The following is a 19,750-nucleotide window of genomic DNA, read 5'->3' on the forward strand; positions in this document are numbered from 1 at the left end:
ACTCTGTATGGTTAATCTAACAAAACAATGCTGGTTATTACAATCTATTTGAAATGACAGGTACGAGGAGTTCTTCCATAAAAACACCATCATACCTAGGATTTGTGGTTTAGTTAACATGAAAGGGATGACAGGTTCCCTTTAACCACATTGCCATTTTCTATTTTTGGTTAACATTCTGCACTTAAATCCATAGCAGCAAATCAGCAATAAGTATCTGAGTGTCAGAGGTCCATCCACTGGGACCTCACCAATCATGAGAACAGGGTTCCTAAATGGAGCACGGGTCAGGTCTGTGCACAATCATTCTATGCCAGCTCTGGGATTGCCGAGGATAGCCGAGTGCTGTTCTCACCTATATTTGGCAGTGCTTTAGACTTCGTAGAACTATGTTTGGTGCCATTTCTCCTGAAGACGTATGATTAGGAACACATCCCTGCTGAATATGCTAATTAGCTATTAATTCATCCATTTTCAGGAGGAGGAACAGCTAAACAGAGTTCTAAGAAAAGATGCTGTGGGATTGTTAAGTCTTAAGAAATACAAGTGCTTACTAAACATGTCTGTTTTAGTAAGTGTTAAAGCGACTGTACCAGCAGTTACATCACTTTAGGTTTTTAAAGGATGCCAGTGCCGCAGTCCTTTTTTGGAACTGTGTCCCGGTTCCCGCGCTCAGCGCCGGTCTTTTCCTGGTCCCTGGCCTGAAGCACTGGAGGCGGGCTTGCCCGCTCCCAGTGTGACAATCCTCGCTCCTCTCTGTGATGCCACTACATTAGACTCAATGGAGCCGCGTCACAGAAGGGAGGGGCATCATCACACTGGGGGCCGGAGGCCCACTTCTTGAGATGATCGAACTGGGCTGAAGTTCAGATTCGTACAAACCCGAACTATCGGCATTTGACTGAAGGTAAAGACAAACTGGGTACCGCCTGGAAAACAGGGATAAAGCCTATTACCTAGGCTGTATCCCTGTTTTCCAGGCAGTACTCAGGCTGTCTCCACCTTCCCCACGGAATCAAATGACGATGGTTCGGGTTCGTACAAACCTGAACCTCGGCCGTTTGATCATCTCTACCTACTTCTAGTCAATTTAAGTAAAAAAGTTGAAGCAAAGTACTTGATGGTACATTCGATTTAAGGAAAACTGACAGTGTCCCTGTCAATTTACAACATTTCTTTCTTGTCCTAGAGACATGTCAGAAGTTGTGATCTGTAGGGGTCTGTGTGTTCGGACCCCCACCGATCGTTACATACAGCGTCCAGTGAGTGTTTTACATGATCTCCATAGGCCTTATTCACACATTCCGTATTTTTTTTAAATCCATAGATTCCTCCCGCTATCCATCCGTATAATCCGCTAAAAATTATGGATTGGGCATATGTAGTGCATCCGTATTTCTGTAAAAACCTTTTTTTTTTTTTTTCAACGTATCAATTATAACTCATCCTGTTTTTTCTTACGGAAATATGTATGCCAAACACCTTACAATGAGTAAAGAATAAGGGGTCCCATTGATTTCTATGAGAGGATTCATAAAATAAATCTGGGTGCGCACTAGCTGGGGCAGCAAGCTGTGGAGAGGATCTAAAGATAATGGAGATCTGAACACCTAGATCTCGACTGATCAAAACTTTTGACGTATCTCCAGGACATGTCAAAAAGTTTTTTTTTTAAAAGACAGTGTCCATTTAAATGCTTTTCATTCTGACTTCTGCCCAAGATGACACAAGTTTACTGCAAATGCATTTCGACACCCATATTACAGCAGCCAATTCAGGCCCAGCAATAGATTGGATTACCCAATTTAACGGCATCCTATATAATGCTGTTAGTATGAGTGACCAGACCGGCAGTCAGGCTTGGCTTTGCATCTATTACACTCATTAACCTCCTTTAGGCGCTGCCAGTTTCATCGACAAGAAGAAATTTGCAATTTATGTGTAGGAATGTGATATACATAAAAACACTCTCAGGGTCTCCTATTGTATAGTAAACATTTGGTCCCTAATGTAAGGTAGCCCTTGTGGACTGGAAGGGATATTTAGGCTCCCGGCACTCACTGCATTGCTTTACCCATTCATAGTGTATAGATGCCGCCACCACACCTGTACGGGAATGGCCATACATGGTGCCGTGCATCTATGGGGCTGCGTCTGGAGCCGTTGCATCGCCTCCATGTTCTACTATATGCTTCTGCCCCCTTGTACTGCTTTCCTTCCGTGACTCTGCTTGCTTTTCAATGATGTTCGCTTAGTATGTCACCAGCAAACCAAGGCGCACAAGAATAAGCATTAAGCATAAACAATAGGGAACGCAGTTTGGGTTAGTCTTCAATATGGCTTTGTGTTAATAGAAGTTCCCTCTGTCCTAATCGCATTGAGCGCTGATAAGAAGATGGAGTTTTGCTTAATCACAAGTGAGAGATTTGAGAGGCTGTATTGTAAAGCTGCAAAATAATCCATGTCCTGGCTTCTCTCTAGACATTGCCTTAGCAGGGCCAAGCTATTTCATACCAAGATCCCGCTGCACAGGCCATGTTGTCTTGCTGCCGCGTAGAGGCGGCCACTTATGGATGGTAGAGCAGATGTCGTTTCTTATTTCAGCAGGGAAATATCATCAGCAAAATCATCTTGTGATCGTCTTAGACAGCGGAAGCAGCGCCACTGGAACAGCATTAGACAGAGGGGGAGCATGAAAAGGGCGCAGACACCTGCCATGACATAGGCTGTGGTCATCAGTGCCGATTCATCCAGTTGTGGGGTGTTATAGCCACAGTCATCCAAGTCTGACGCATAAAATGGACCGTCCACCGAAGCCTTGCGGGTATAGTCATGAACTGTAAGATAGTACAAGACGGTAAATGGTGAAACATTTATAATCATTATATGAAATGATCTGCAAAACATTCTGCTAATAAGAGCACTGGATGAGGACAATAGAGGCAATAATATAGTTTAGAATGGGCAGCATCATAGCAGCTATGTTTGTGGACCTGTGTAAATCTAAGGGGTAATGTTTCTCCTTGAGAACAGCTCCATAAAGGGTGTCTGGAGAGTTTTGGTCATTTGTGGCCCACTGAGAATTCTGAAAAGAAGGATATATGAAGCAACTTTCTGGTACTTTACCTTTAAGTTAATGTGTATGCCCCTTTAAGGACATGTGTCACCTAAACTTTATTTTACTGATTAGAGTCAGATACTAAATGTCCTGATATTCTAGTCTGTTTCTATTTTCTGACTGTAATTTTTCGTAATTTTATTTTTTTTCATTGTTATGGGGGCTGCCATTTTGCCTGAACTGTTTTTAACAGCATTTAGTGACATGCTTTACAGCAAGCCTCGTGGACATAGATTACAATTGACAGAGGTTGTCCCTGAGATAAATATGTAACATTACTGAGCATACTCTGTGACTTTGAAGAGGTCATTCCACAGGGAGCTGCTATCGTCTCCTCATCTACTGGTGTCACATGTTGCTGCAATACTGTACAGATCACTTTACAGCACCCTCCTCTTATCACCACAGACAGAACAGGAAGTCTCAGCTTAAGTTTAGCCTTAGTGGTGAGAATGAAAACTGCAAGATTTCAGGATTATTTTATGATATAGATAGAAAAATTGGAAAAACTTTCACCAAAAATAACATAATAACATTATTCATTCATTTTCTGATGACTTCTTCCCTTAAAGTGACTCTGTACCCACAATCTGACCCCCGCAAACCACTTGTACCTTCGGATGGCTGCTTTTAATCCAAGATCTGTCCTGGGGTCGGTTAAGCAGGTGATGCAGTTATTGTGCTAAAAAACAACTTTTAAACTTGCAGTCCCGTTCCCTATGGGCGTGTCTGTGCCCTAAGTTTGCACCACCCCTCCGTCCCTCTTCCCCACTAACTGCATCACCTGCCAAACGGACCCCAGGACAGATCTTGGATTAAAAGCAGCTATCCGAAGGTACAAGTGGTTTGGGGGGGGGGGGGGTCAGATTGTGGGTACAGAGTCACTTTAAAGAAGCTTGCATCCCTTCTTCTAAGAAGTTGTGCCTAAAGGTCAGTCAGTCAGTTTAGGGTGTATGGGGCTCTACCGAATGACCACCAACAGATGATGTCAGTGGTGATAGGGGTCTGGCTTAAAGGAAAATCACTGCCTGATCCCCTTCTTCTGGGAAAGATAAGCCACGGCTAGAGCTCTCTTACCCTTCAATGTAGAGAAGATAGGATCATTCGGCCGTACTGGAGGTTTCTGTGTGTAGGGAGGACAGGTGGCGAGCAGGAGAGAGTTATTGACAGTGTATAAGGGGCCTTGTATTGGGCGCTTATTCCCAATGATTTACTGAAGCTTCTTAAAGGAGCATACGCATTGACATGAAGGGTAAACTACCTGTTAAAGGTGGCGTCAGAGAGCTGCTTTGCATATCCTTCTTCTTTAAAGAAGAAACTGTGAGGAGTTAGGCTGCTAAAATGCCACCATTGCATTATACAGAATGAGAAATGTTTTACTATATGCTAATGATTTTTAAAGTCATGGGGAGTCTGGTCTCCATACCCTCCTTTTAATGCTTGAGTGACATTACTACCAGCCTCCTTTTCCAGTTTCTTCCACCTTATATAAGGTAAACTGCCAGTGGCAGGAATGGGGGGAGTGCAGTCAGGCAGATGAAGCCAGGAAGAATATACCCTACCTCACTGAAGCCCCGCCCACTTGACTTTTCAACAGTAATCAATTTATAGATAATGCAACAATGTAGAATTCATACAGGGGCATCCTGTATACATTATAAATATATAATAGGACCACAAGTTTAACTGTGCCAAGGCATATGGCTTGTAAAGATTAGTAGGACATAGCAGTTGTGTGCCTGCAATAAGTAACCACATCCCACTCTTCTCTATTTTTTCAGGCTTCCAGGATGTGGTATCGCTATCTTGTGTAAGAAAGATGATGAGGTGTCATTATCGGCTCCTGACACCAGTCTCTATGGCCCTACTCATAACAAGATGATCATGAAATGGTTTGTATTAGGTTAGAAAAAGTGAAGCCCCAAGTGAGCAATTGTCTACTGGTATTCTTATCCCTTCCTTTAAGGGCCTTTTACACGGGCCTATTATCGGCCAGTAGTGTTGCTAGGAATGCTCCTGCGACTGAATCGGTCTGTATAAAAGTGACACCGATCAGCCAAGGAAAACGCCCTTAGGCTGGGTTCACACTATGTATATTTGAGGCTGTATTTGTGAGGCTGTATAGCAACCAAAACCAGGAGTGGATTGAAAACACAGAAAGGCTCTGTTCATATAATGTTGTAATTGAGTGGATGGCCATCATTTAATGGCAAATATTTGCTGTTATTTTAAAACAATGGCTGTGGTATTGAAATAATGGCCGTTATTTACTGTTATATGGCGGCCATCCACTCAATTTCAACATTGTGTGAACAGATCCTTTCTGTGTTTTCAATCCACTCCTGGTTTTGGTTGCTATGAGGACCTGACATGAGGACCAAATACAGCCTCAAATATACATAGTGTGAACCCAGCCTTAAAGTGATTCCAATGCTTAGGATAATCTCCATCACTGGCCTGCCGGGGCTGTCAGCAGAACACAGACTGCACACGTCATCAAAGAGGTTATCGCAATGTTATTTCTAAAACAAATGTGAATGATTTCTCACCGTGACATGTACTGACTGCGAATCCTATGCGTTTCCGTGCTCGGTCAAAAACCACATAAAATCCCTCCATGATGACGGCTCCCATAACCGTGCCTGTGGAAGACTGGGATACCGCAAACTTATAGCAGTCATCCTGAGATGTGGCGATATCCTCCACAGGACGTAGGTATTGCTGCGGAAAGAAGAAAAGACTTGTATCCAAGTATACCATCTGCAAGGAGTTTGTATGTAGGAGAATTCGATTGTGAGCCCTAATAGGAACAGGAACCTATTGGAGCGATGACTATGTAGCTATGTAGAATAAGTTGGCTATATAAATAAAGGAATTATTATTATTGTTATTATTATTATGCAAATTATATTACTTTACATTTAAGCTTTATATATTACCATGCTATATTACTACTATTATTATAATAATAATAAAATACTGAGGAGGTAAGTTGCTTACTAAGTACTGTTTCAGTATTGAGTTAATGTACTGTATATCTGTATAATGTATATCTGTGTAGCCCAGTTATCTCTTGCTCCTGGCATGGTGGTAGTGGTAATACATTATATGCGGTGACAGCAGGAACACAGTTAGGATAATCCCATGTTTACTAGGAGGTCTTCCATTTTGCATCTGTGACTAAATCTGTGACGGCACCATATCTTGATGATTACAGGATACTAACCTGCGGCAAGATGGTGATACGGAAAGACTCATTGGTAGCTTCCCCCATCAGATACAGGGAAATTACCGGAAAGATATTCCATGGTGTTGTACCTTCCTGCCAGCACACCAGCTGTTCTCCCAACCAGAACCCATCAGGGAATTTTTCCGTCTGTTAAATAAAAGAATCAAAGATCGAACAGGACAAACTTATAGAACAGCATAAAGGAGGAATAGTTCAATGCATGCTATGTAAGTGAATGTGTATAATAATGCATCTTATAGCCTAACTACATATTATTGATATATTTATATATTAGTTTTGTGGGGGAAGTTCTAAGATAATTTGTTGTTAATTAAAGGGATATTCCACTCAAACATAACCTTTCATATGTTGCTGCCCATGGTGAGACTAACAATTCATTCCATACTTGTTATTATCTATTCGGTCTCCTTCCCCCAGTCCCGAGCTGCTGCTTTCTGCTGAAGACACAAAAATCTGTGTGTGAGCTTTTCTCTCTGTCTCCCCCTTCTGAGACAGCTGATCTAAACAAGTCTCTGACTGACTTTATCTGCAACATTGTATTTTTTTAAATTATATTTTGTGTCTTGATTCCTCACTACTTCTCTGCTTGTTGAGCAAATAAGGGAGCTGTGACACACATGCTTTAGCACCATCCCCTTAGTGGGGGATCCAGTGATCAGACACTTATTACCTAACATGCAGATGATAGATAGATGATGAGCATCTATGCTGGGACAGCCCCTTTCATACATAGTTCAAAACCCCTAGGCCTTGGTTGTGCTGTAATAAGCCCTCAGGAATTGGTTGTGTTGCGTTATTACAGGGGTTACACCGAGACTAAATCATCAGCTGATCGTGGGGGTCTCAACACTGGGACCCCACTTAGGATGGAAGAAATTTCTCCCTGGAGTAAATGAAGCACCCACATGCTCAGCCACTACTCTATTCACTGTACTTCCGAACAGCTTAGCACTCGGCAATGTACAGAATTCTCATAAAGAATGAACAGAGCAATGATACCTTTAGAGGTAAACAAGAACTTTCCCAGTCACTAACATAAAACAGAAGCTAAAGAGTGAAGAGTTTGTCCAGCGAATTTTTTTTTCTTTCAAATCAACTGGTTTCAGAAAATTATATAGATTTGTAATTTACTTCTATTTAAAAATCCCAAGCCTTCCCATACTTATCAGCTGCTGTATGTCCTACAGGAAATGGTGTTTTCTTTTCAGTCTGACACAGTGCTCTCTGCTGCCACCTCTGTCCAGAGCAGGAGAAGTTTTTTTATGGGGATTTGCTGCTACTCTGGACAGTTCCTGTCTCGGACACAGGTGGCAGACGAGAGCACTGTGTCAGACTGAAAAGAAAACACCATTTCCTGCAGGTCATACAGCAGCTAATAAGTATGGGAACACTTGAGATTTTTAAATAGAAGTAACTTACAAATCTATATAACTTTCTGCAACCAGACGGTTTGAAAGAAAAAGATTTCCGCTGGACAACCCCTTTAAGAAGAATTTTGTGTACGTAGGTGGATGTCTTACACATGTAAGACAGACGATTCCTCTTTGTTTCTCCTCCGATTATTATTATTAATATTTTTACACTTACCGAGGAAGCAGCTTTAATCGCTTTTACAGCTTCATCAAACACTCGCTTTGGCAGGCGCAGGTTTGTGGTTCCACTGTCGACAATGCTCTTATCATAGTTGTACTGAGAATATAGAAGTAACAGAACAATGCTGAATCAGACATATTCTCCAATGAAAAGTACAGACCTTTCCTGGAAAACCATTTTTATGTGATCTTAACAGAGGTTCCCATTATTTAAAGACTCCTTGTTCTCCATAGACTTCAGTACCCTGATAGAGAGAAGCATCATCACCCACTACATGTATCCAGCTAATAGAAGGGGCTGTGATAGACACTTTATATTTTATATCAAAAGAATCTGTTAGGTCTATTTCATGCTCTAAGCTGCATATAGGGGCAGATAGCTGATGGGTAGAGACATCAAATGATACCCACCTCTCAGCTGATGGCTCTTTGCAAAGTTATAAAATAATATTTTACTTCTAAGCTCAACAGTAATAGAGGCTGTGCTGAGCTGCATGCATGCCTCCTCCCTCCCCCACCACCACCACCACACGTCCTGCATTATTGATGTGCAAGGTTTTACTTCCAACATTGAGCCATCTTAATCACTCATGCAAAGCAGGTGGGGGAGGGATAAGGAGTGCATGCTGCAGCTCAGCGCCACCTTTATGACTCTTGAACTTAGAAGTAAAATATGATTTCAATGTTGTCAACAGCCATCAGCTAAGAGACATTTGTTGTATCTCCCTACTATCTATGGGCCTATGCCTTCAGCTTTCAGCATGATATAGAGCTGAGAAGTTCCCTTTAAAGAATAGTTTAGACAAGCCTGTGTGCTGTTCTACCGAGTGTGGGAAGGGGGTGGTGCATGACACAGATGAAAGAAGAGAGAATAGCCCCCCCCCCCTTAAAGGAGAAGTCCAGCGAAAATTTTTATTAAAGTATTGTATTGCCCCCCAAAAGTTATACAAATTCGGCTTAATGCTTCTCTCTCCAGCTAAATGCAAGAGATGAAATCTATAGAAAGTGTATAGGACCTTTCTCCTGCAGTGAGATGGGGGGAGAAGCATTAAAGGACAAGTCTGGCGAAAATTTTTATTAAAGTATTGTATTGCCCCCCAAAAGTTATACAAATCCCCAATATACACTTATTATGGAAAATGCTTAAAAAGTGCTTTTTTCCCTGCACTTACTACTGCATCAAGGCTTCACTTCCTGGATAAAATGGTGATGTCACGACCCGACTCCCAGAGCTGTGTGGGCTGTGGCTGCTGGAGAGGATGATAGGAGAGGGATGCTCAGTGTCCCTCCAGTGTCCTGTGTCCCTCAGTGTCCCCCTGCCATCCTCTCCAGCAGCCACAGCCCGTACAGCTCTGGGGGTCGGGTCGTGACACCATGTTATCCAAGAAGTGAAGCCTTGATGCAGTAGTAAGTGCAGGGAAAAAAGCACTTTATAAGTATTTCCTATAAGTGTATATTGGTGATTTGTATAACTTTTGGGGGCAAAACAATACTTTAATAAAATTTTTTGCTGGATTTCTCCTTTAAAGGCCCTGCACCAAGCATAACACAAGTGCATCACTCTTACCCAGAGAACTCCTGTCCATGACCAATCTCGGCCAGTCACCAAGTGGACTCCTACTCCTTGTGCCTAAATGTTAGTCACTTATTAGCCAGCTCAGCAAGACATTTCTCTTTCCATAAAATAAACGGGTGTGCCAGGTGAACAATACCATAGAATGCCATTTACTGTACGTTCAGAGCAGCAGCTACATTACAAGGTTTATCCTGGAATGTTCCTGTTGCCCTGTAGCGATTTCTACTGACATGAGGATTAACGTGTCCTCTGAAGGCCTAAGATATTAATAATGAGGGGGGTACCCTTATGAATAACATTGGCCAGAGTACACAGCTGTGTATTACCAAGGAATTACAATCTGCTAGAAGACAAAGCCAAGACATCAGGATGACCGCCCCTGTATATATTCTGATCTTTATTCCTCTAGATTAACTACAGTCTAAAATATCACATTCTCCTTAAAGTAGCTTTTAAGTGAATTCCCTCAGTGGGCAGCAGCTGATCTCTTGGAGGACTGCCTGCTATTAAGACACATAAGGATTAGCTTTGGAACACTAGTAGAGATGAGCGAACCAGGTTCGGGTTCGAGTCGATCCGAACCCGAGTGTTCGGCATTTGATTAGCAGAGGCTGCTGAAGTTGGATAAAGCTCTAAGGTTGTCTGGAAAACATGGATACAGCCAATGACTATATCCATGTTTTCCACATAGCCTTAGGGCTTTATCCAACTTCAGCAGCCACCGCTAATCAAATGCCGAAAGTTCAGGTTCGGATCGACTCGAGCATGCTCAAGGTTCACTCATCTCTACATTTTATTAAAACCACATCCCATGAACCACATACAACCTGACCTGGCCGCAGACTTCTATTAGTTCTCACAGACACATTTTCACTCAACGCCCTTTAACCCCTTCAAAACCAAGGTCATTTGTGCCAGGATGTCCGGGTCAAATTAATGCAATGTTCCTCCCCGCCTTCTAAGAGCCATAACAGTTTAATTTTTCCTCCTACAGGGCTGGGTGGGGTGTCATTTTTGGCTCCATGATCTCTAGTTTTTATTAACATAATTTTGGTATAACAACCGTGCAGGAACAATAATGTTATATTTTAATAGATTGGACAATTCTGCACGCTACGATATATAATATTTTAACTATTTTTATTTTTATAATGGGCAATGAGGTATTTTAATTTTATTTTTTTGGGGGGGGTGATAAGGGTTTTTTAAATACTTTTAAAAACCTTTTTTTTACTATACTTTTTTAAACTTTAAAACATGCAATCAATAGGTTGCCATAGCATAGCATAGATCAGTATATGCTATGCTATGACAGTGCTCTCTTCTGCCACCTCTGTCCATGTCAGGAGCTGTCCAGTGCAGCAGCAAATCCCCAAAGAAAACCTCTCCTGCCTCTGGACAGTTCCTGACATGGACAGAGGTGGCAGCAGAGAGCACTGTGTTAGACTGGAAATAATACACCAAGTCCTGCAGGACATACAGCAACTGATAAGTGCTGTAAGACTGGAGATATTTAATTAGAAGTCATTTACAAATCTATAAAACTTTCTAAAACAAGTTGAAGTAAAAAAAAAAAAACTCCTTTTAAAATAAAACTGGACCTGCTATTAGGTTTGTGTAAAGGAAGACTAATTGTCACATAAACCTACAAAAAAGTGCTATATGGGGGATTGGCTACTATGTGGGGCACTATATGGGGGATTGGCTACTATGTGGGCACTATATGGGGGGATTGGCTACTATGTGGGCACTATATGGGGGATAGGATAATATGTGGTGCACTATATGGGGGCATTGGCTACTATGTGGGGCACTATATGGGGGCATTGGCTACTATGTGTGGCACTATATGGGGCATTGGCTACTATGTGGGGCACTATATGGGAGATTGGCTACTATGTGTGGCACTATATGGGGGCATTGGCTACTATGTGGGGCACTATATGGGGGATTGGCTACTATGTCGGGCACTATATGGGGGATTGGATACTATGTGGGGCATATATGGGGGGATTGGCTACTATGTGGGCACTATATGGGGGATAGGATAATATGTGGTGCACTATATGGGGGCATTGGCTACTATGTGGGGCACTATATGGGGGCATTGGATACTATGTGGGGCACTATATGGGGGATTGGATACCATGTGTGGCACTATATGAGGGATTGGATACTATGTGGGGCACTATAATGGGGCATTGGATACTATATAGGGCATTTTTGGGGGGATTGGATACTGTATAGGGCACTAAAATTAGGATTGGATACTATATTGGGCACTATTCAGTCAGCAGCATGTGGTGACTGTAGGGGAGTGACTATGGGGGAGTGGCTATAGAGGGTCACTATGGGGGCGTGGCTATGGGGACCATGGCGCACATGTCCCTCTTTGCTCTTTGCAAAAGTTGGGAGGTATATATATATATATATATATATATATAGTTACATCATTACATAGTGGGGTGAAAAAAAAATGTGTATATGTAACACTATCTATCTATCTATCTATCTATCTATTATCTATCTATCTATCAATATGCAAATTACACCTAGCAATGATCTGTTATCTGATTGGCTGTCAGGTTTCTTTATGACATCACAGAGTGACATCAGCCACACATGATGACATGCATGAATGATAAGGCACCGCTGATCTCGGAACTCTTCAGAGTTGGAGTAGGAGTTGAGGTGTAAGTATCTCCCCCTCCCCTCTCCCACCCTATGCTGAGCCCTCTGCGCCCCCCAAGTCTGGTGTCCCCCAAATCTCACACAGTAGTAGAACTTACATTGGGCAGGGATCCGCTAGATCCATAGAAACACCAAGAGGCCGCACTAAAAACAATATTTCTTCTCTCTTCCTCAGGTTCTTGTGTTATATAACAGAGATCGCCATCATGTCTTTGAAGGTAAGGGCCTGTTCACACTGTCACAGTCTCTATGTATCTCCACTGCAGTCACTAGGACACCATGTGTCAGCCTGTAGGGGGCGCTACACCCATCAGAGCCACATTTACTTCATCCAATCTCCACAATTATTCATATTTCTCACCATGAAGATAATTGATGGATTAGAGATTGGGGAGATTTATCCTGCTGTCCTATAGTAAGATGCTTCCCTTCCCCTAGCAACCAGAGCTCCCATAGCAACCAATCACAACTCAGCTTCCATTTTACCAGAGCAATGTAAGAAATGTAAGCTGAGCTGTGATTGGCTGCTGAGGGCAACAAGGAGAATCTTACTGTAAGATAGAGCCATAAATCTCCAGCAAGGTACCTGCTGTGTGTTTCTGGTGCTGCCCCCTGCTGGTCTCCCTCTGGTACTGCTGTGCTGCAACTTATTTGTAATATATATATATATATATATATATATATATATATATATATATATATCATCATCATCAGAAGTAACAGCTGAAATCTCCCAATGATACTAACTCGCTTTATCCTGTTTTATCATTACAGAAATGGACTACATTGTGCAACTTGCACTGTAAGTATCACCATCAACCCGCCCCCACCAGCCTCCATCCCCCACCCCCACCATCCTCCATCCCCCGCCATCCACCATCTTTCACCCCCCCGCCATCCCCCACCCCTATCATCCTCCATCCACCCGCCACCATCCTTCCCACCATCCCCCTGCCAGTCTCTCCATGATCCTCCCCACCATTACCCCCCACAAACCTCCCCACCAGCCTCTCTGCCAGTCTCTTCATGATCCTCACCACCATAACCCCCCCACAATCCTCCCACCATCCTCTCTGCCAACCCCCACCATCCTACAACCCCCCCCCCCCCCCGCCATCCTCTCCAAGCTCCCCCCCCACGCTCCCCATTTGTCCGCCATTTAAACAATCGGATTCTATAACCAACATGGGGGAGGGATTGGGCATTTTACTTATATTGAACGTCTCAGTAAATCTCATCTCTGTTTTTTTTTACAGCTGAGGATCCAGATCCTTGGTAAGTGAATCTCATTGTACAGTGGCTGCGGTGCCATCAAAGTTCTGCCCTGCACAATGGTACCCCTAGCCACTGTGCAGAGAATTACAACACAACTCTATTCCAGTGGCTGGGGCTGCATGGCGATATGGAGAAGTCAGACAGCTATAATACAGCCCCAAACCCTATATAGCTGCTATAACAGATTACCAATTCTAATTCTCTTTTTTTCTCTATAACAGGATTTATGATTCCACGGCTGACGAGGTCGAGGACCCGGATGAGCTGTGAGTATCAACAGCCCCCCCCCACACACACACACACACCACTACCAGGGCCGTATTAACAGCTGCTGCTGCCCTAGGCACTAAACCTGAAGACGCCCCATCTTCACTCACCAAAACTTTACTTCAACCTTCTACCTTCCCCCAATAAAGCCAGCAGATTTACTGGCAAGTCTGAACGAGAGATGGGAGACTAAAAAAATGTAAAAAAGTTTTTTTCCTTCCCCCTGCTCCCTTGTGCTGCCCGCCTGCAAGGTGCTGCCCTAGGCACCGGACAACGGGTGCCTAGTGGTGAATACGGCCCTAAACACCACGTATGGTAACATCAAAATGCCCTGTCTCATGGGGCCAGGACTTCTATCATTGTGATAGGTGTTCATGCTCTGGTATAGTAAACAGCCATGCACTGTGTGTTGCTGGTTACTCTATGGCCATGGAGGTAAATGATGACACTGTGCTTGGCTGCTTAATTTTATATCCCCTATGGCCACTTAACTTCTTATACCCCATGGCCACTTTCTGAAATAAATATGGGAAGCTCTGTGTATCACTAGTTGTGGATGACTTGTCAATATGTTTCTTATTCTGGATTCTCCTGCAGATGGCTGTTGATAGTGCCGCCGTATCCTCAGGTTTTCAGGTATGGTGGAGTCTCCCTTGTAGAAGGAAAAAAAATTCCTAACATCTGAATATTTTATATAGCTAACATTATGTAGCTTTTATGTAGCTTTTATGTAGCATCATTCTCTTTTTTCCTCTATATAAGGATTGACAATTTCAAGACCGCTGGGGATGACGGACCTGATGAGGAGTGAGTATTACCCCCCCCCCCCCTTCCATCCCTAACCCCTATAACCATCTCCTTACCCCATGGTCCCTCATTTCCTTATTCCTGACGGGCACTTAAGTCCTTATATTCCATGGCACCTTATGTCCTTATACCCCATGGCCACCTATGTCCTTATGCCCCATGGCCACCTATGTCCTTATGCCCCATGGCCACTGATGTCCTTATACCCCATGGCCACATATCTCCTTATACCCCATGGCCACTTATATCCTGGGTAGTGTGGGTAGTTCTATTCATCACTAGTTGTGGAAGACTTGTCAATATGTTTCTTCTTCTGGCTTCTCTTGCAGATGGCTTTCCTTGGTCCATTCGACTCCTAATGCTTTCAGGTATGGTGGAGTCTTCCATATAGAAGAAAAATTAATCCAAAACCTGAATATTTTTTGTTGATTCCATTTATGATATGTTAACCTAACCAGTTCTGTTCTCTACCAGTGGCGGCTTTCCGAAAATTACCTGGCAGCCCAACCTTGAGTCTATCAGGTAAGACCCTGTACTTTTCAATCAGTTATCACACAGTGGGATTCTCTTACATTGGCGCTAGAGACTGGGATAATGTCTCCCAGTCTTTATATAGTTACATATAACATGATATATGTTTTATGTACATTAGAGAGGAGACTGAAAAGGAGTTAACAAGAGAGCTCAAGAAGGAGCGTCGCCTGGAGAAGAAGGAGCGTCAACTGATGAAAAAGGAGCGTCGCGCACTGAAGAGGGAGAGGAGGCTGGCTATGTAAGTAGAGAGATGCAATACACTAACATACAGACACATTACACCACCATATAGACATCTTACTGCGCCATTAGAAGACACTGATATAAAACCTGCACACACTATATATCTGCACACAGGCGCCATCTAGTGGTGCCAGTCATGGGGCATATCCTGCTGCACAAAGATGCCACTGGGGTACGCTCCTCCCTCGGGGTCTCTTAAGCTTCTTCATGTCAGCTTTCTTCTTGTTATTCCTTAGGATAAGATCTTTCTTTTGTTGCTCCCGTCCGAACATCGTGGACTAAACTGTGAGTATACAAGATCCTTTCTGTAGTCATTCCACACAACGCCGCCCTTACTTACCGTTCAGAAATGTCAAAGATAGCCGTAGATTTTACCACCCACACAAAAGATGCGATCAGCCGCTGAGTGGGCGTTTTCCTGCTCCTCGGCTGATCGTTGAAACCTTTACGCGTGCCGATTATTGGCCTATGTTTTTAGCAACACTTCTTGCCAATAATCTGCCCGTGTAAAAGGGGCTTAAGCCTAGCACGTTGTCCTACACTTACAGAGTTAGAGTGTTACTAGTTTGCATTTAAAGGCTAAATTAACACAACTTATTTTTTCATTTAATATTGGCCATTATTAAATGAAAAAATACATTGCATTGATTTCACTGGAAACCCAGACGGAGTGTATACACTCTGTATACACTCCGGCCAGGATTCCTTGCGGCCGCACAAAAAACTGACATGTCAATTTTGTGCGGCCACTATTCATTGAATAGCAGCGGCAAAAAACTGGCAGTGCAGACAAGGTAAAGTCTAGCTCCGGACGCACTTTACATTGTCTGCTATGGTGAATTGGAACGCTGACGCCCGCATTCCAATTAAAAAGAAATTAGGTTCATCCGGCCGGTACTGCAGTACCAGCTGGGATGAACTTCACTGACAGCGGCCGTTCTGTGAATTAGTAGTGCGTTCTGTGACAACAGCCCTTTCAGTGAATTAGTAGTGCGGTGGAGAAAGTATGGAGTGCCCAGAAATGGACCCTCTATAGTTATGGCTGATTTACCCACACATTTCGACCATTACTGTGTTGTTAGAACTTGTAAAAAATTTTACAGCTTATTTAGTTGTAATTCTAGAATATTCTATAGGAAATTATTCATTTCTTAATTTCTATAAAGATGTGAACTATAATAAAAGTATAAAGTATCCTTCACCTCTTTGCTTACCATCATTGTTTGGTGTCTCTCTGCTCCTACAGATTTATAGAAACAGAAACATCTTAACCACCTGGCATCACCATCTTGCATCACCATCTGGCATCACCATCTTGCATCACCATCTGGCATCACCATCTGGCATCACCATCTGGCATCACCATCTGCATTAACATCTGGCATCAACATCTGGCAACAACATCTGGCATATATTAACATCTGGAATTACCATCTACCATCTGGCATTACCACCTTTAACATCTGGCATTACCATCTTTAACATCTGGCATTACCATCTGCCTATAACATCTGGCATTACCATCTTACCATACCCGCCACCCTCCTCTCTGCATCTGGAACTCTCCTCTCTGCATCTGGAATTCATGCTGGGGTTAAACCTTATTTAACCGGAATTCCTTTTTAACTTTTGGTTATTAATAAATCTTTATCTTCAGCTGCATTTTGTGTTTATTGCATTGTTGCTGCTCATAATAAAATTACTCGGATCACCTAAAACAGGGAAGGGGCAGGGTCATCATTCCCATTGGGCAGGAGGGTAGGCGGCTGCCAAGGGACCCATCACCGGGGAAAACAGCAGCGAATTGGTGCTGCCGCTTCTTTTACACGGAGCAATGGCCCAGCAGACCATTGCTATCATTATCAAAACTTTGGTTCATGCGGACAGATAACGGTCAGCTGACATTGTGCATGTTGGCTATTCGTGGCCTTTCTGCATGAGCTATTATACCAAACGATTATTTGCCGGAATAACTGATAATTGGCCAAGTAGGGCCGATAATCACTGTGCGTAATAGTACCCATAGGGGGCCCCTCTGCTCTCTGAACAGACTGTAAAATACTGACTGACAGATAAAGCAGCGATGAGCAATCCGCTCCACTGTCTGTCAGTGTCATTCTCTCTTGTAAGATTGGGGCCACGGTCTTCCCTATCCACCCCCCACCCCTGACGCTCTTACTAGAGGCTGCACTGCACAAATCCCTGCAACAAGAAGCCATCGCACCCATGCACCACACAATTGTATCATCATAATGTGCGTGCGCTGGGCGGGGTCTCAAAAACAATGAGAGAGTATAGCCTGGAGCTGTGCAGGGAAGCGAGCAGGAAGTCATGTGTATAATGTGCATTTTTTCTTGGCTAGGGGCCGTCCAGGGGAAGAAGTAGGGTGGCTTCGGAATATGGCAGGGAAGGTAAGAGGGGTCGTAAGATTGGGGGGAGGGGGTTGGTCAGTGTGGGGGAGGCAGTTGAAAGCTCTAACAAGGGGCCCATAATGCTGTTAAAGGGGTACTCCAGTGAAAATCTTTTTCTTTCAGATTAACTGGTTTCAGAAGTTTATATGGATTTGTAATTTACTTCTACTTAAAAATCTCAAGTCTTCCCATACTTATCAGCTGCTGTATATCCTGCAGGAAGTGGTGTATTCCTTCCAGTTTGATACAGTGCTCTTTGCTGCCCCCTCTGTCCAAGACAGGAACTGTCCAGGGCAGCAGCAAATCCCTATAGAAAACCTCTCCTGCTCTGGACAGTTCCTGACATAGATAGAGGTGGCAGCACAGAGCAGTGTGTCAGACTTAAAAGAATACACCACTTCCTGCAGGGCAAACAGCAACTGATAAGTATTGGAAGACTGGAGATTTTTAAATAGAATTAAATGACAAATCTATATATCTTTCAGAAATCAGTTAAAAGAGTACCCCTTTAAGACAGCCCTGGGAAGGGTAACCTGTGGCCCTCCAGCTTTGCAAAACTACAATTCCCATCATGCCTGGACAGCCTTCGGCTGTCCTGGCATGATGGGAATTGTAGTTTTGCAACAGCTGGAGGGCCACAGGTTTCCCATTCCAGATCTAAAACATGTAAATGTGAGGAATGAGCCAATTTAGAAGAAATCGAGGCAAATACTATTTCACGGCGTTATACATCACGTTTGTTGTTTCATGAAAAATCTGACATTTACGGTTACTCCATATTTCATGCAGATATTCAGCAAGATCTCCACAGTTTCCTTCCATCAGGAATAGCAGAATATTGCATGTTTTTGCCCTTTTGTATATGCAGGCATGTATTAGTGCCATACATAAAATATAAATATATCTCTGATAGATTAGACTAAAACTTGGCTTAGGGACATTCTGTATGTGGAATCTCAACAAAGGTTATGAATTCAAGCAAATAATGCAGAATGCAGAAAAACATCTGAAGAAAACCTTCTGTTGCAGTGAATAACAAGTATGCATCCCCTAGGGAAACATATCATGTCTTCCTCAGGATAGTGCTTGTCTTAGAAAACCTAAAGGGGTACTCCGGAAATATAATTTCTTTTTAAAGTCAACTTGTTATCAGAACATTATAAAGATTTGTAAATTACTTCTATTTGAGAAAAAAATCTCAAGTCTTCCAGTACTTATCAGCTGCTTTATGTCCTGCAGGAAGTGGTGTATTCTCTCCAGTCTGACACAGTGCTCTCTGCTGCCACCTCTGTCCATGTCAGGAACTATCCAGAGCAGTAGCAAATCCCCATAGAAAACCTCTGCTGCTCTGGACGGTTCCTGACACAGACAGAGGTGGCAGCAGAAAACACTATGTCAGACTGGAAAGAATACACCACTTCCTGCAGAGCATTCGGCAGCTGATACGTACTCCACTCTTGAAACCAGTTGATTTAAAAAAAAAAAAAAAAAAAGTTTCTCTATCTCCTCTGGTATATGATGCATAATATAGCCAAGTTTTCTAACACCAATAGAATATGGACAGGAACAGGGACATTTTTTAAAAGCAGGAGTCCCTGTTTCCATACAGTACACCGAGCAGCTGGGCTGCAACAATGGTGGAACAGACTTATTGTACTTGGGCACCGTGTAAAGTCCACTTCCACCATCTAGTAAACACTGTATAACACGGATATTGGAACACAAACCTGCAGCCTTCCAGCTCTTGCAAAACTACAATTCCCATCATGCCTGGTCAGCCAAAGCTATAGCTCCAGGCATGATGGGAATTGTAATATTGCAACAGCTGAAGAGCCGAAGGGTCCCTATCTCTGTCTTAGAAGTGGCAGCCATGGTACGGAACACATTGGCAAACCTTTAACATAAAATTATCTTCCCTGTAGTTTTTTTGAGGTTGGATATTGAATAAATGTTATCAGATATTCAACAATCAGCCATAACATTACA

General features: G+C 43.0%; 1 protein-coding gene across 1 annotated transcript in view; it reads right to left on the reverse strand.

Annotated features, from left to right (window-relative positions):
* Positions 1–985: 985 nt before the first annotated feature.
* Positions 986–19,750, reverse strand: part of BACE1 (beta-secretase 1) — a 38,274-nt gene continuing 19,509 nt past the window's right edge. The window contains exons 6-9 of the mRNA XM_069947781.1: positions 7,956–8,057; positions 6,345–6,494; positions 5,668–5,839; positions 986–2,837 (exon numbers count right to left, since the gene is read on the reverse strand). Of these exons, the coding sequence (XP_069803882.1) occupies positions 2,596–2,837; positions 5,668–5,839; positions 6,345–6,494; positions 7,956–8,057 (666 nt within the window). The 3' untranslated portion in view covers positions 986–2,595. The remainder of the gene's footprint in view (positions 2,838–5,667; positions 5,840–6,344; positions 6,495–7,955; positions 8,058–19,750) is intronic.

This window comes from Dendropsophus ebraccatus, chromosome 12 (genome assembly GCF_027789765.1).
Source record: "Dendropsophus ebraccatus isolate aDenEbr1 chromosome 12, aDenEbr1.pat, whole genome shotgun sequence".
Taxonomy (NCBI): Eukaryota; Metazoa; Chordata; class Amphibia; order Anura; family Hylidae; genus Dendropsophus; species Dendropsophus ebraccatus.